This window comes from Anticarsia gemmatalis, chromosome 15 (genome assembly GCF_050436995.1).
Source record: "Anticarsia gemmatalis isolate Benzon Research Colony breed Stoneville strain chromosome 15, ilAntGemm2 primary, whole genome shotgun sequence".
Lineage (NCBI taxonomy): Eukaryota > Metazoa > Arthropoda > Insecta > Lepidoptera > Erebidae > Anticarsia > Anticarsia gemmatalis.
This window is the reverse complement of record NC_134759.1, coordinates 1252972-1266723: the sequence shown is the minus strand read 5'-3', so window position 1 is coordinate 1266723 and position 13752 is coordinate 1252972. Positions and strand designations below refer to the sequence as shown.

At 37.9% G+C, this 13752-nt stretch overlaps 1 protein-coding gene across 2 annotated transcripts; it reads right to left on the bottom strand.

Annotated features, from left to right (window-relative positions):
* Positions 1-34: 34 nt before the first annotated feature.
* Positions 35-9099, bottom strand: LOC142978802 (myogenesis-regulating glycosidase-like). 2 transcript variants are annotated; one of them, XM_076123378.1, is made up of 9 exons: positions 8991-9099; positions 6754-6876; positions 6043-6252; positions 5011-5671; positions 4033-4225; positions 3585-3694; positions 2667-2922; positions 1888-2044; positions 35-366 (listed from the first exon to the last, which is right to left on the bottom strand). In XM_076123378.1, exons 1-9 carry the CDS (start codon positions 9007-9009, stop codon positions 101-103), a joined length of 1995 nt encoding a protein of 664 aa, XP_075979493.1. In that variant the 5' UTR covers positions 9010-9099; the 3' UTR covers positions 35-100. The 2 variants fall into 2 exon arrangements, with proteins under 2 accessions (XP_075979493.1, XP_075979494.1); XM_076123379.1 differs by lacking the exon at positions 35-366 and adding an exon at positions 373-1288.
* Positions 9100-13752: the final 4653 nt, after the last annotated feature.

Genomic DNA, 13752 nt, shown 5'->3' with positions numbered 1-13752 from the left:
GCGGAATATCATAGCTACAAAAATAAAACTAAAATTAGATAATACTGATTTATTTATACACTACAAATACATTACACAATACAAAAAAAAAACACTACAATCAGTTTACAAAACTACAAACTAAGAACAAAAGTACTAGGCAAGTAGTCGCTAAAAGAGTTTGAGAAGCGCTCGACGTTGCTTTCTTCACGAAGAAAGGCAAAGTGTCCAACGGTGCTTCATAATTTGGTAACCAAACAGGTCCTACTATTTCCGTAGTATTGTCTCCTTTGTCATACCAGGTACCTTCTGGTAGATAAATACTGCGACTAGTGGCGCCCTCTATAACTACCGGGGCCACGATTATGGAGTCACCGAGAAGATACTCTGAAATATAAGGTTAGTGCTAACTACTGTTTGTTATTGTGTTAACAGATGCTTGAAAGTCTGACATCCAGTCTCAACGGGTGTCGTGCTATAACTTAGGAAAATAGTTGTGAAGGTCTGTGTTGGTCCTTGTAAAGTACTGGTATTCAGCTGCAGCCGGTGAGACTGGAAATCGACTAAAATATAGTTGGAAGAGAGGCTAGGCTGATATAAATAGGTTAAGTAGTAAAGATAATAAGTAAGTAGAAGAGCGAATTTCGCCCATTTGGTTAATACCAAACCGGATATTTCAGTAACTCTTTTACCTTAGGCCATATTAACATGTTTTACATGCAGTAAGCGAATATACCAAATGAAGCTTATGAAATTTTGTAGAGAGCCATGTATGCATAATGTGTGAATGTTAAAGGCATAAAATAATCATAAGTGACCTGCAGTCTTATGCAACTAACAATGGCTTATTTGATACGATTACTTTATTTTAAAATACATAGAATTAGTACTTATTATAAAGATTACTCGTGCTTGCAAAGGCTCTCTACTAAGATGTCGAATAAAAGTTACCATACACAAAAATCGAGTGGATATGTTATAAGTGTTTCAAGACTGTTAAGGGTTACCATACAAAAAAATCGATAAAATTATTAATGGATAGGTAAGTTATACGCGTGGCAAGACTGTTAAGGGTTACCATATTAAAAATTCAAGAACATTCGAGAAGCGTTAAAACGTTAAGCTACTTTTATGAAAAAAGGAAGGATGTGTAAGGGGGCGGGGTAGTTTCTGATCCAGTCGCCGCCCTGGACGACTTTAGCAGGGTTTCCTTGCTGCAGCCAGGTCCCAGCTGGCAGGTATACGTCACGCTCTCGAGCACCGCGCTCGAGCACCGGCGCTACGAGAACAGTCTCGCCGAGAAGATATTCTGGAGAAGTTATTATCATTGAAAATGCAACCCTGGTAATCTGGATTTAAGTGCCATTTTTGTATACGCTCCCCCAGTTCAGTGAGAATCCTGTGTGAGTTCAACTTGAAGGTCTTGTTTGATAGTTCTTGATATATTCCAAATGTAAAATACATTTGGAATATATCATTATGGATACAGTCACAAACATATAAAGCCACAGGACGAATACGTAAACAACACAAATATTTAACTGTTTTTTTTAATACCCATACATGCACCAATAAGGCAAACATTATCCTACAACTTTTGAACTATAATTTATCAAAAGACTAGCTAGCGAGTTTTCAAACAGCTCAGGCTCCTTCAGTGGAGTAGCTAGGCGGATAGGCTAGATGCAAATACAAACTAGGCCCTCTACACCTAAACTACATGACATAATAAACAAAAATAGTCCCGAAGGGGTCTGAGCTCGAGGACGCCGCGCCGCATCATCAATCCACACCGTAGCATTGTCGGCTCCCTTTAAATCTAGCATCTTTGGCTGGTTCGAATGTTGACTAGAAAATCTGTATTACTATAGCCTAACTAGGACTCTAATTAAAGTAGGTTATACTTACGGTCCCAGATATCATGAGCCTCGGTATCGTTGGGTGCTATCCACCAGATCGGCGGGTTGACTGGAGCTCCGTCACTCACGGCCTTCTTACACGCCGCCACGATGGTCGGGGTGTATTGAGCGTGCAGCTCCACAAACTTCAAGCTTATAGTTATCGTCTGTAAAGAAGATAGATAGAATATAAATAAGGTGATTTTAAGCGGCATATAAATTTTGTGATTTCAAACGGTAGAAAGCTTTCCTTGTAAAAATTTGGTATTTCTTTTCATATTGAATCGGCAAATAGACGGTAAAATGGATGACCATTTTGTGATCTTCGATGAGATTTGAAATGCTTTAAGCTTAAACTGCGCCGTCTTTATTCAAGAGTCTCTCGGTAGGTATATAAAATTTTATTCGCACGAAGTCTCGCAAATTAATTCCGTAGAATTTTTTCAGTCACCATGAAATAAAGGCAATGGACTGGCCACATTGAAAAATAGCTACAAATTAATCTAAAGCTGCGCTTTTACCAGAAATATGGGGAACTCTACTAAAACCTCAAGACATAGCGACATTTGTCTTATTCTAATGGCGTCGCTAACACATCCCTATTAAAAATACAGGTTATTAGTAGTAATTCGTTTGGAAAAGCCCAAACGGAGATGGCAGGACGGCTTGGGGGCGTTCCTGGACGGTAGGCCAGACGCAGCAAGCAACCGAAGGGACTGGAAATCTAAAGGCCTTTGCTCAGCAGTGGGACACAAACAAAATCTCAAAAACAGATCAGGACATACGAACCTCAGCGTCATAATCCCAGGGTACATAAGAGAACTGCAGACTTGGCATGAACGTGGACGCTTGCAGCCACCGGATGAAGAGCTCCTTGCTCGGAGGTTCATTGTAACCGTTGCCTCCAATCATGTCGGGCAGAACGAGCGGGTACCCGTTCATGTTCAGTTGGAGAGTCGTCGTGATGAGGGTCGGGAGACCGTTCTCGAAGGTCCAGTACGAATCCTTGTCAATCATGCGCACGAAGATTGGCAGGTCTTGGGTCCTGAAGGATTAATGTTGGTTTTAGTAACTACGGACAGATATGATTATTACGTATCTTTTTGCATTTAGAAAGTTGTTAGACAGTGTAGGAACCCCCCGGAATATGTCAGCGACTACTTGTCGGTAACTTTATTTCGTTTCGACTATAGCGTGGATATAAGGTTATATGTTTGACAAAATAATGTTATCATTGATGAGCACGAGCATCTGTTGTGAGTCTGGTTGTCGATTCATCCAAATAAGTGTGTATTTAGAAGGTCATAAGTATGTTTATCAGTTACTAGCTGACCTGCGCAACTTCGCTTGCGTCACATAAGAGAGAATGGGTCAAAATTTTCCCCGTTTTTGTAACATTTTTCACTGGTTCTCTGCTCCTATTGGTAGTAGCATGATGATATATAGCCTATAACCTTCCTCGATAAATGGACTATCTAACACTGAAAGAATTTTTCAAATCGGATCAGTACTTCCTGAGATTAGCGCGTTCAAACAAACAAACAAACAAACTCTTCAGCTTTATAATATTAGTATAGATTTGGCTACCATAGTGCAAGTTCTGCGTAGTTTGGAATTAAATGACCGTGTGTGAATGGTCCAATAATATAATATAACTAATGATCAGTAAATATAGAGCAAAGAACGTCACAGAATGTCTTTAACTACCTGTATCCAGCCCTGACTTCCACCAGGTCACCGAAGGCTGCAACAGCCCTCACATAGTCAGCTGTTATGACACCTGGCTGGTCTCTGATGTCACCTTGCAGTACTGGAATCTGAACAACAAAATTGGAGAACGGTAAATGAATTCTCTAGTCATTAAACTTAGTAGTTTAACATTTTCCGTGATCATCAAACTATCAAACCTAATAAACTTTGATAGCAGGAAAACTACTAATGTAATTAGAAAATGGTTAGGTACTTAATCCTTTTAAATAAAATAAACTTTAATTTACTTTTCTTTCATATTATAAAGGTATATTAGACGGTTAGTCCGTTAAAATAACATAAGTATATCTTCGAAAAACAATAGCAGATTATTAAGCTTGTCCATATGAAAATAGATTTAAAAAGTCGGAGTTATATAAAACATAAAAAGCACTAAATTTCGAACCTGTGGAGACCAGCTTGTCTCTCCTCCATCGAACTTGAAGCTGTCGACTCCAGTGGAAGCCTGGAGCGCCGTCAGTCGGTCAATGTACCACTGCCTGGCTGTCGCCTTGGTGAAGTCGATGTACGCCGTGGTCGTCCCGTTGTCGTTCCACCAACTTGTCTCGATGTTGTTCGACTCAGACACTACTAAGTACCTGAACACAAGATCGGGAGAACATTCAACATTAATCAACCATTAATCATAAACCACTTAACCATTGACATTGGGTGAAGATTATAAAGACGAACTTTAGGTACCTACTTTAGAAAAATATGGGATTAATATTTGATTATAGAAAAAAGTAAAAAGCTAGCGACGAGTTCAGTTTTCCGATTCTTGGTACTAATATCTATGAACAAAATTGTAGCATTTCAAATAGTGTAATTGATATTAAACATGCCCCTTTCTTTCCATTTAAAAGTAATCCCTGTATTCAAAAGTAACCCGGTTTTACTAGTACTCTATTTTTTCTTGTAATAGTTAATTCTTCAATGCTAACTTCACGATATTAAAATGACCCTTTCCTTAAACATGATTCTTTAAATAATTATTTTTCGTTTCTGTAGATAAAGTTATTTTAAGCAAACCTTTAAAGTATGTTAGTTGTACAGAAAATTAAGAAAGACCTTTGAGTGTTTCACTGCACATAGCGCTTCTTTACAAGAACAACGTGATATTTTTTAAACTACAACTTTACAGTAGAGCCATTTATAAAATGTAAGTGTTGATATACTTTATAATATTGATAAAAAATTATGTAGAAAAACAATTGAATTGTTGCGGTTGGTTACAATTGGTTTGTCCTTTCTGAAAATAAGCAAAAATAACCCAGTTTTGAATATCAAGTAAAAGTAGTTTTTTTAAGATGTCACGTTGTTCATGTAAAGAGGCGATAGAACAAGATAAATCAAGTCATAAGTAGTATATAACAAAGCTTACCCATTAGTCGATGCAGTCGTATACCAAGGTTCGCAGCCTTTATTCAAGAAGGGGTGAGTCCACATCGTAACTCTGTACCCCTTGGCTTTCAGCGTATCAGTGGTGTTCTTCATACTAGGGAACCTTAGGACATCAACCGTCTGGCTTCCGTAGCAGATCTCCCAAAGATCATCAATCTCTAACTGGCTGTTGGGGAAGCCGTTCTTTGTGATCTCATCAGCAAACGCCAGAACAATGTCATGGTTTATAGCACTTTTGTACTTAGCCCAAGTTGACCAAATAGGGTATCTAATCATCAGTTCGTCAGGCATCCCGGATGGTTTCCCCAAGTATTTTTCAACGGCATATTCATGAGCTTGCCGAACATCGTTAAAGATGCCAATGGCATAAACCAATTCGTTTTTATCCCTCTTATCGGAGTATGGCGCTGATACTTCTGCTATGAAACAAGCAGCGTTCTTCTCTAAGAAGTTTTGGTCAACGAAGAGAGGTACTTTTTTGTCTAGATAGTAGAAGATTCCTTCAGAGTTGAGCCAGTAAGGTTCAGCAACTCCGCAGTTATCAGCCTCCTTTGTTATGTAGGAATATTTCTGAAGTACAAGACGCTCTATTGGCCAATACTGACGCTTCTGCTGAGGACCCCCGTACCAGTGATATGCGCCTGAAAATATCGACATTTATATATCATTACATCTAAATAAATAGGAACAACAAACCATACCTAACTAAATACAATGGCCCCGAATATAATTTGTAAGTCCCTTTTTCAAGTAATGCCTATTTTTAAATATCAATCATTATTTTTTTATAATATTCCTTGAAGTACGAGGATGGTTGTTACGTAGAGAAAAATATACGCAAAATGCGAGGAATAAAAAATAAAATTTTAAAAATAGAGACTCGATTGTAAGACAATACGAAGTTCGCCGAGTCAGCTTTTCTTAACATAGAAATTAATACGGTGTAGTGACGTCATAGTTTCTTATTTTCGTCAGTATCAAAATAAAATAAGTCTAATAAAATGTTTCTTACCAAGATTAACACAGTCTTCCATAGTAACATTCTTGGGTGCGTCCCAGGTGAGTGTGATGACGTGGCCGCTCCTCTCTCCCGCTACCTCCTCGCTGCTGATCCTCAATGTGGTGCTGTTCGCGAACTGTATGACCACATCACCCGTCGTCACTTGGTCGATGATGGCGCCGGTACGACGCCCTATCACGGCTATTACTTCTGATAGACCCCCTGAGAAAAGATAAATAATAAAAATATTTTTGAAATATTAAAGCAGTCGAAAAGGGCCTCTACGTGTTGGCTGGTGTTGGTGAGATGAGGTAAAGTCTTATATAATAATAATAATACAACAATCTATTATAAATAGATAGAGTTTGATATTAAAAAAATCTTTCAAACTAGTCCCTATTGCACCCGCTAGAGGCGCTGATCAGATTTTCACACAAAATAATAAGATAGCTAGCTGGTTGTCTGTACTCCATAGTGGTAGAGAATCGCAGTACAGTATCGCGATCTTATGCAATAGTTACCGTCAGGTATCGAAGAATTTGATATTTAAAATGCACTTGCAAAGTTAGTTCCGAAGACATCCGCTGGAGGCGCTTATTAACCGGTTAGTTATCATATGAGATAGGTAGTAATAGGTAATCGTTCCTTAAATTGTGGCATTCGTATTTGTAGTTAGTTTCTAAATATTTTCTAGGTCGGTTAAAAATTCATGGTTTTACTTACTCCGTACAAGAAGAATGTTGTATCCGCCATAGGCGTTGTCCTGCAGCCTCGCTTCCACATTCGTTGCGCTAAGTATGGTGATGTCTACGGCCTGCGCACACGCCAGTAGCGCGGCACTCACCACTGGAAACAAGATAGATACATTTATTATTATACTAGAGGCCGAAGTGCCCAACCCGCAATTGGCCAGTGTGGTGGACTAACCCTGACCCCTCCCTCATTACAGGAGGAGATCCTTGCCCAGGATATTAATGAGTTAAATTTATTGTTATTATACTAGAGACCGCATAGACAAAATAAATACGATCCTTAGGGAACTCCGGGATAAAAAGCCTATGTGTTATTCTGGGTCTTCAGCTACCTACATACGAAATGTCATCGTAATCGGTTCAATTGTGTTTGCGTGAAAGAGAATCACTCTATCTATTAAAAAAACGCGTTAAAATCCTTTGCGTAGTTTTAAAGATCTAAGCATACATACATACGGACATCGGGACAGATGCGGAAAGCAACTTTTCTTTATAATATGTAGCGATAGATAGAATTTTTAATAATAATCTAAATAAATTGTCCGTGTCAAGGTTCTCTACTATGCTGTTACTATAGATTTTTTCTTTCTTCTAAAATAATCGCGAGTATAGTCACGGTTATACGCTAGTATATTATGTACTATGTAGTAAAGTATTCATAGTAAATGCACTTTTAATGATAAACATGACTTGTATGTCGCGTGCACTGATCTTATAACGAGACAACTTTTTGTCCCATTGTCCGCCATTTAATTGAGACAACAATAAAATTATCCACACTGGATAATCACTGAGTAAACTTTATATAAGTTATGTCAATATTTGTGAATAATAACCGGAACTATTGAAGGAAATTGTTTGTGCTGTCATTAGGCTTACGTACATAAATAAATTTAACCGATTACTGTCCCGCTATTGGGCAAGGGTCTCCTTCCATAATGAGAGAGGAGTTAGATTCCCACACGTTCATTTCGGGTTTGGTTGTACTTTGTGTCTTTTGTTTGTTTGTTTGTAAAAGTCCCCGCGACACAAGACCCATTCTTAGTGCGGGAGTTGTCTTTTAGGAAAATAAAAAAGTACCTACCTAAATAAATTTGCCCGATTTCCGTCCCACTGTTGGACAAGGGTCTCCTTCCATAAAGAGAGGGGAGTGAGGCTTGCAGCTATACGTTGTGGACTTAATAACACTTCGTTTATAAAATTATTACATGGTATTTCTTCAATATTCAACAAGGATGCAAAGTTACTGCCTATCCTGTTTTTACTCGGTCAGACCTTAGAGCCTTCTATTTTTCGTGAAAAATAAATTTCGTATAATATTAAAAATGTTCGTTTATGACCTTTCTCTATTCTATTTTGTTACGCAGTAGGCAGTTTTGGATAAGCAGGTCTTATATTCTTGTACCATTGTTCCACCGACATTTTATAATGGATAGAATTGTAGAGAAACAAACGAAATTCCATCGAATTTACTTTATCATTGCGATAGTAAGGCTCTAGATTTTGATTATACATATGATGTTCAACAAGTCGATTTGGTATACACTTAGCTAAGGTAATAAATATATTTATTTATACATTATATCTAGGTGTTTTTGACGGTATTTAGGTACTCTACATAAAACGACTAAGAAGATTACAGAAACCGTGCCAATTTTGGCGTGTTTTTCTATTTAATTCACTAAATTAATTTAGGTATCGACCTGATAGACATTGTATATTATTTTAGACGTCTTTAACAATTATATTTCGTCAACAAATCTCGAAAACAATGTACTCAAACTTTGGATACAAAACATAGGTAACAAACATGATTCGACCATAACGCACCTGTGGTTTTTTGAAGTTATATGTGTATAACATAATAATAAATCACTCTTATGACAAATAAGTATAATTGCCGTACCTAACATGTCGAACTGAATATACAATTGTGCCGTAACTCAAAATTGGTTTTAACGTTTTAAGCTCAAAACTTTCATCAGAATATTCTATGGGTACAAAAAAACTGAATAACCACTCTTTGTGTTTTAAAATTGAAATAGAAGATATTTTTTTATTACTAATAAAAAATAATGGTATGGTTATGGTGTTAACTCTAGTTGAAGTTGTGTCGATGTATTTTGAGTTACTACACTATTCTATTATTAGTGCGCTGTATGTAGTAAGACTAATGTAGTTGCTAGTTGTATTGAGAAAGGTACTTACATATAGTTCGGAGTAACATCTCGGCTGCAACCCACCGGCCGACTGGTCCATTCAACAGAGAGCTGGCTGTTATTAAGTCCACATAATCGCGATGCACTTCAACCACGTAAAGGAGACTCTTCACTCTCGTTATCACTCACACACACTGTGATTTGCATTTGTAGGTATAGTGAAATGTGACGCGGAGTATCCGATTGGGGGTACTGCGTCCTGGCCACTTTATGGTGACCGTGGAAGGAACACCGTTTTTAGTCGGTATGCCCAAATTTAAAGCCGGAACGCCTAGCCGGCGGGAGAGCCCGACAGATCCTCTCTTGCTCTCGGGAGCGGGACATGCAGTAATGCATTTTTCTGACGCAAAAAAAAGGTATAGTGAAATGTACTAATATTTTTATGCGAAGTTTTACATACGCACGTTAAGTTGTGAGCTACCTGTCAATATCAAAGATCCTTTGCAATGGTTTCCAGAGGAGCCCAGTTAACAACAGCCGCACGGATCGATCTCGCTGGCTTGCTTGCTGAGGTTGTGGCCTGTGAAGGTCCGATAGACAGTCGTTCCATGTAAAATAACGGTATTCAGCTGCATCCAATGAGACTGGAAGCCGGCTTCGACATAAAAGAAAGGCTAGGCTGATGATGATGATGATAGACGGAAACCTCTTCTTTTTATGAAGCATCGTATAAAAATACTTTTACTGAAGCCATCTAAAGACATCGTAGCACAATGTGAAATCGTCCTAACAAGAGCTTATCAAACAACGCACATTTAATTGTCCTGCTATCGTAACAGAACCAGATTGTAAACTAATTCTCGACATGGCGCCTATTTCGTATTATTTAGGTACCTATATCATAATTTACAGGGCCTAGGTCTTCATATTATTATAGTGTAAAGAAAGTGATACCACCCTCAGGTTACTCATTATCACCTTCTTCCGACTGTGTTGGAGTCGGCTTCCAGTCTCGTCGAGGCTACCTATCGGACCTTTACAATCCATTTACCTGGGTTTTAACACGATACCCTTAACGATAACTTGGTAAAACTGGTTGTCCGACTTTCAAACTTCTGACTACTGGTAACGACTGTTAAAGATCTTCGAAAAAGACTACAATTTAACGTGTTTTGAGACAATGTATACCTACGTGTATACATAATATTGTCATCCATCCACAAACCAACTCGGTAAGCATAGATTGACCTGAAAGATCGATCCGCGGGGCTGATTGTTAATAATTTTTTGAGATAGATTTCCTGAATTATCATATTCTTAATTTTAACTGTTTAACTTTTGTCCAGGTGAAGTCCTGCTTTTCAAAAATTTCAGCAAAGCATTCATAACTGGCGGTCCTGTAAAATAATGTGTATGATGAGCAAAAGAAGTTTTGTAGCGATCGCAACAAGTCGCGTTCTATGGTCTCTGCCTACCCCTACGGGAAAAAGTCGTATGTATAAACCTTACGTAAGATAGGAATTGTGCCCAGTAGCAATCTCAACAATTATCACATTTAAATGATACGTTCCTACTCGACTGAATGTAAGTGGTCATAAAATACCACGCACGTACTAAACTGCTGTTGACAGATAATTACATTGCTTGAGTATGCTCAGTAATGACTAAACGTTACATCCTCGTACAATTTGTAGGTATTTTTGTTGTTTTACAATAAAATAGAGGCCGAAAGGTTCTCGTTTTTTCTTATTTATCTGTCTGAGCTTAGGGCCTGGAGAGCTTTTATGTGTCCCAGCTGGCATACTTTTTGTCATCCAGTAAAAAAATTTACCGTGATAGGTTTAGGTTACGTCTTGTATTTTTTTAAGACTTGTCTCGCGGGGACTTTTACAATCATACAAACAACAGACACAAAGTACAATCAGACCCGAAATAATTATTTGTGGCCACCACGAAGGCTTTCAGTCAAGTCATAAGGGCTATTTAGTCATACTTATATTGCATCAAGAATGTTGTACCCCAAGGTGCAGTCACAATGTTTAGGTAGGTATGGTGCATTAGTACAATTTACCAATTTATTGGAGAACGTTACAAAACTCCGGGCTACGTACTATTGAAAAGTATTCTGATATGATATAAATTACAAATGACCGACGCTACTTTACCCAACTCGGAAATTGAACCCGAGGCCAGTAGCAGAGATCAGCACTTCCGGCAGCCTATCAACTTACCTTTATTAAAATATTCGACTTAAAAACTTGGTATAAGTATGCACCTAACGTATATTTTTATAAGCTTTTTCAGTTAAGTAAAACATAAATATATTTCATAACATTGCACATCAAATACATAAGTAGGTATTAATTCAATCATTTATCATTGCAAACGTGCTTTGCGTGAATATTTGTGAATAGTAAACAATATCAAGTAGCACTCTAAACAAGCACTTGAGTTGATGACCTAATATTGTAATTTCATTGTTAATTAATAACCAAGGAATTCATTGTTGTGAAGAGTGGAATTCTAGAAACAAATCACGTTTTCGTGACTAAAAGAAATTCAGGAATTCAAAAGGCTTAAATTTTTTCAGGTTATCCTGGTATTGTCTAAATCAGTGGTTCTCCACCGGTGGTCAAGTCAAATGTGGTCCGCGAATGACTTTAAATTTTTTACATTTTTCAGGATTTTTAATACACTTTATCTTTAATATACTAACATAGTGGTCCCTGATAACAAGAATAATATAAAAGTGGTCCCGGACTAAGAAAAGGTTGGGAACCCCTGGTCTAAATCATATCCATCAGTAGTGCTTTACAACTTACAAACCCGTCATCTCTTTAAAAACCCTTCGGAGGTATTTTAACACATTTCTTGAGAGCCTGCAAAGTTCCCAACCTCGGTCAGGGTGGTAGACTCAAGAAGGAATTTTTTTTTTTTAAACCATTTACTGTCCCACTGCAGTGCAAGTCTTGAGTCCACCACGCTGGCCAAGTGCGGTTTGGGGACTTTGCATGCCCTCAATAAATGTATTAAACACATTTTTTGACATGCAAGGTTTCCTCACTACGTTTTCCTTCACCGTTAGAGCAAGTGATAATTATTCCCAATACACACTTAACTTCGAAAAGCCATTGGTGTGTGTTGCCTCGGATTCGAACCTGCGGCCACTTGCGTGGGAGGTGCCAACTTAAACCACTCTGCTATCACTGCTATAAGGAAGGAAGGAAAAGTTAGGAATCTATAAAACAGATGGATCAGTCTAACCACATGTCTTGATAACTATCATTATAGTCCACGTACAAACAATGGACGTTATAAATATCAAACACCTTGTTGCCCCATCCGTAATTACATCCATACATAAATATTTAAATGAATGCATACAAAATGACAATTATTGGAGTACAATGTCGCAAATTATCATACACTGATGCATCTAGAGGAAACTGTTGTTATAGTCCTACAACTTTGTAAAGAGCCTAAGTACGCACGCTTTATCTTAACTATAACAAATATTATGTGCGAGGAGCTCATGGCTTAGTTAACAACAGCCTCACGGATCGATCTCTAAGGTTAAGCTACGCTTGCCGAGGTTGTTCTGCAGATGGGTGACCATCTTATACATAATTCCTCCGTGTGGATTTGTCGTAAGGCACGTTAAATTGTGGGTCCCGGCTGACATTTTCAAAGATCTTTGACAGTCGTTAACAGTAGTGAGAAGCTTGAAAGTTAAGTCTGACAACTAGTTTTGCATGAAAGGCTCTCTGCTTCACGTTATTTCGCAAGGCATTTCCATTATAGGGAAAAATAAAAGTATTAAGGACTTATCACAAATATCAAATGCTAGGAAGTTCAAACTTAGTGTTAAACTAAGTGACTGCCTCCGTGGAGCAATAGTTCAGGTCGCCACGCCGCTTCCATTGCGTCGCGAGGTCGTGTGTTCGATTTCCCAAACGGAATAATTATGAGTGCGATCCACAAATAACTGTTTCAGGTCTGGTTGTACTTTGTGTCCGTTGTTTGTATGTTTGTAAAAGTCTCAGCGACACAAGAGCAATTCTTAGCGCGGGAGTTGTCTTTTTAAACAATAAGTTGTCAGACTATATCACAATGAACGTTTAACGAACAAAAACTTGACACTACAATGTTGTGTTTAACTGTCAGTAGTTAGTCTATTTAAATGAGTGAGAGATTTATTAGCTAAATCTACATGTATGGCTTTATCTTGATAGAATAATGATTGCGACGTTAAATAGGCATCGCTTTAATCTTACCCGTTAGTAAATTAAACTTGTTTCAGATGCTTTTTATTCTACTGCCATTTTAGTCCAATAGCCCCTTTTACACACACTTTTTTGCGCATTAAACAACAATCGCACGTGAAAGAGCGCGCGTTAAGGGGAAAGGAAAGAAGACGCGCTGCGCTCATCTGTCAATCCCGCGAAGAAAATCGTTGCTTTCTTGCGCGTAATCTTGTACGCTCCTAAAAACGTGCGATAGAGTGTGTGTAAAGGCAGCTTTGTGTTCCTTTTGATGAGATTTGTCATCTCGTTACAGTGCTACCTACTAACGATATTATTAATTTAAAAAATATTTTGCAATTTTCTGGCCTATCAGTGCAAGATTCTTAGCTCATATACCAGATGCGAAAACTTGTCAATTTTCAAACAACCTACACTTAAGGATGCTGAAGAAATATAAGACCACGATGACCTACAGTTTCTTTAGTAATACGGCTATAAACCACAAGTAATTTTCGAATAAAAGGAAAGAAAAACAACATATATTCATTCATATTTACATTACATTTT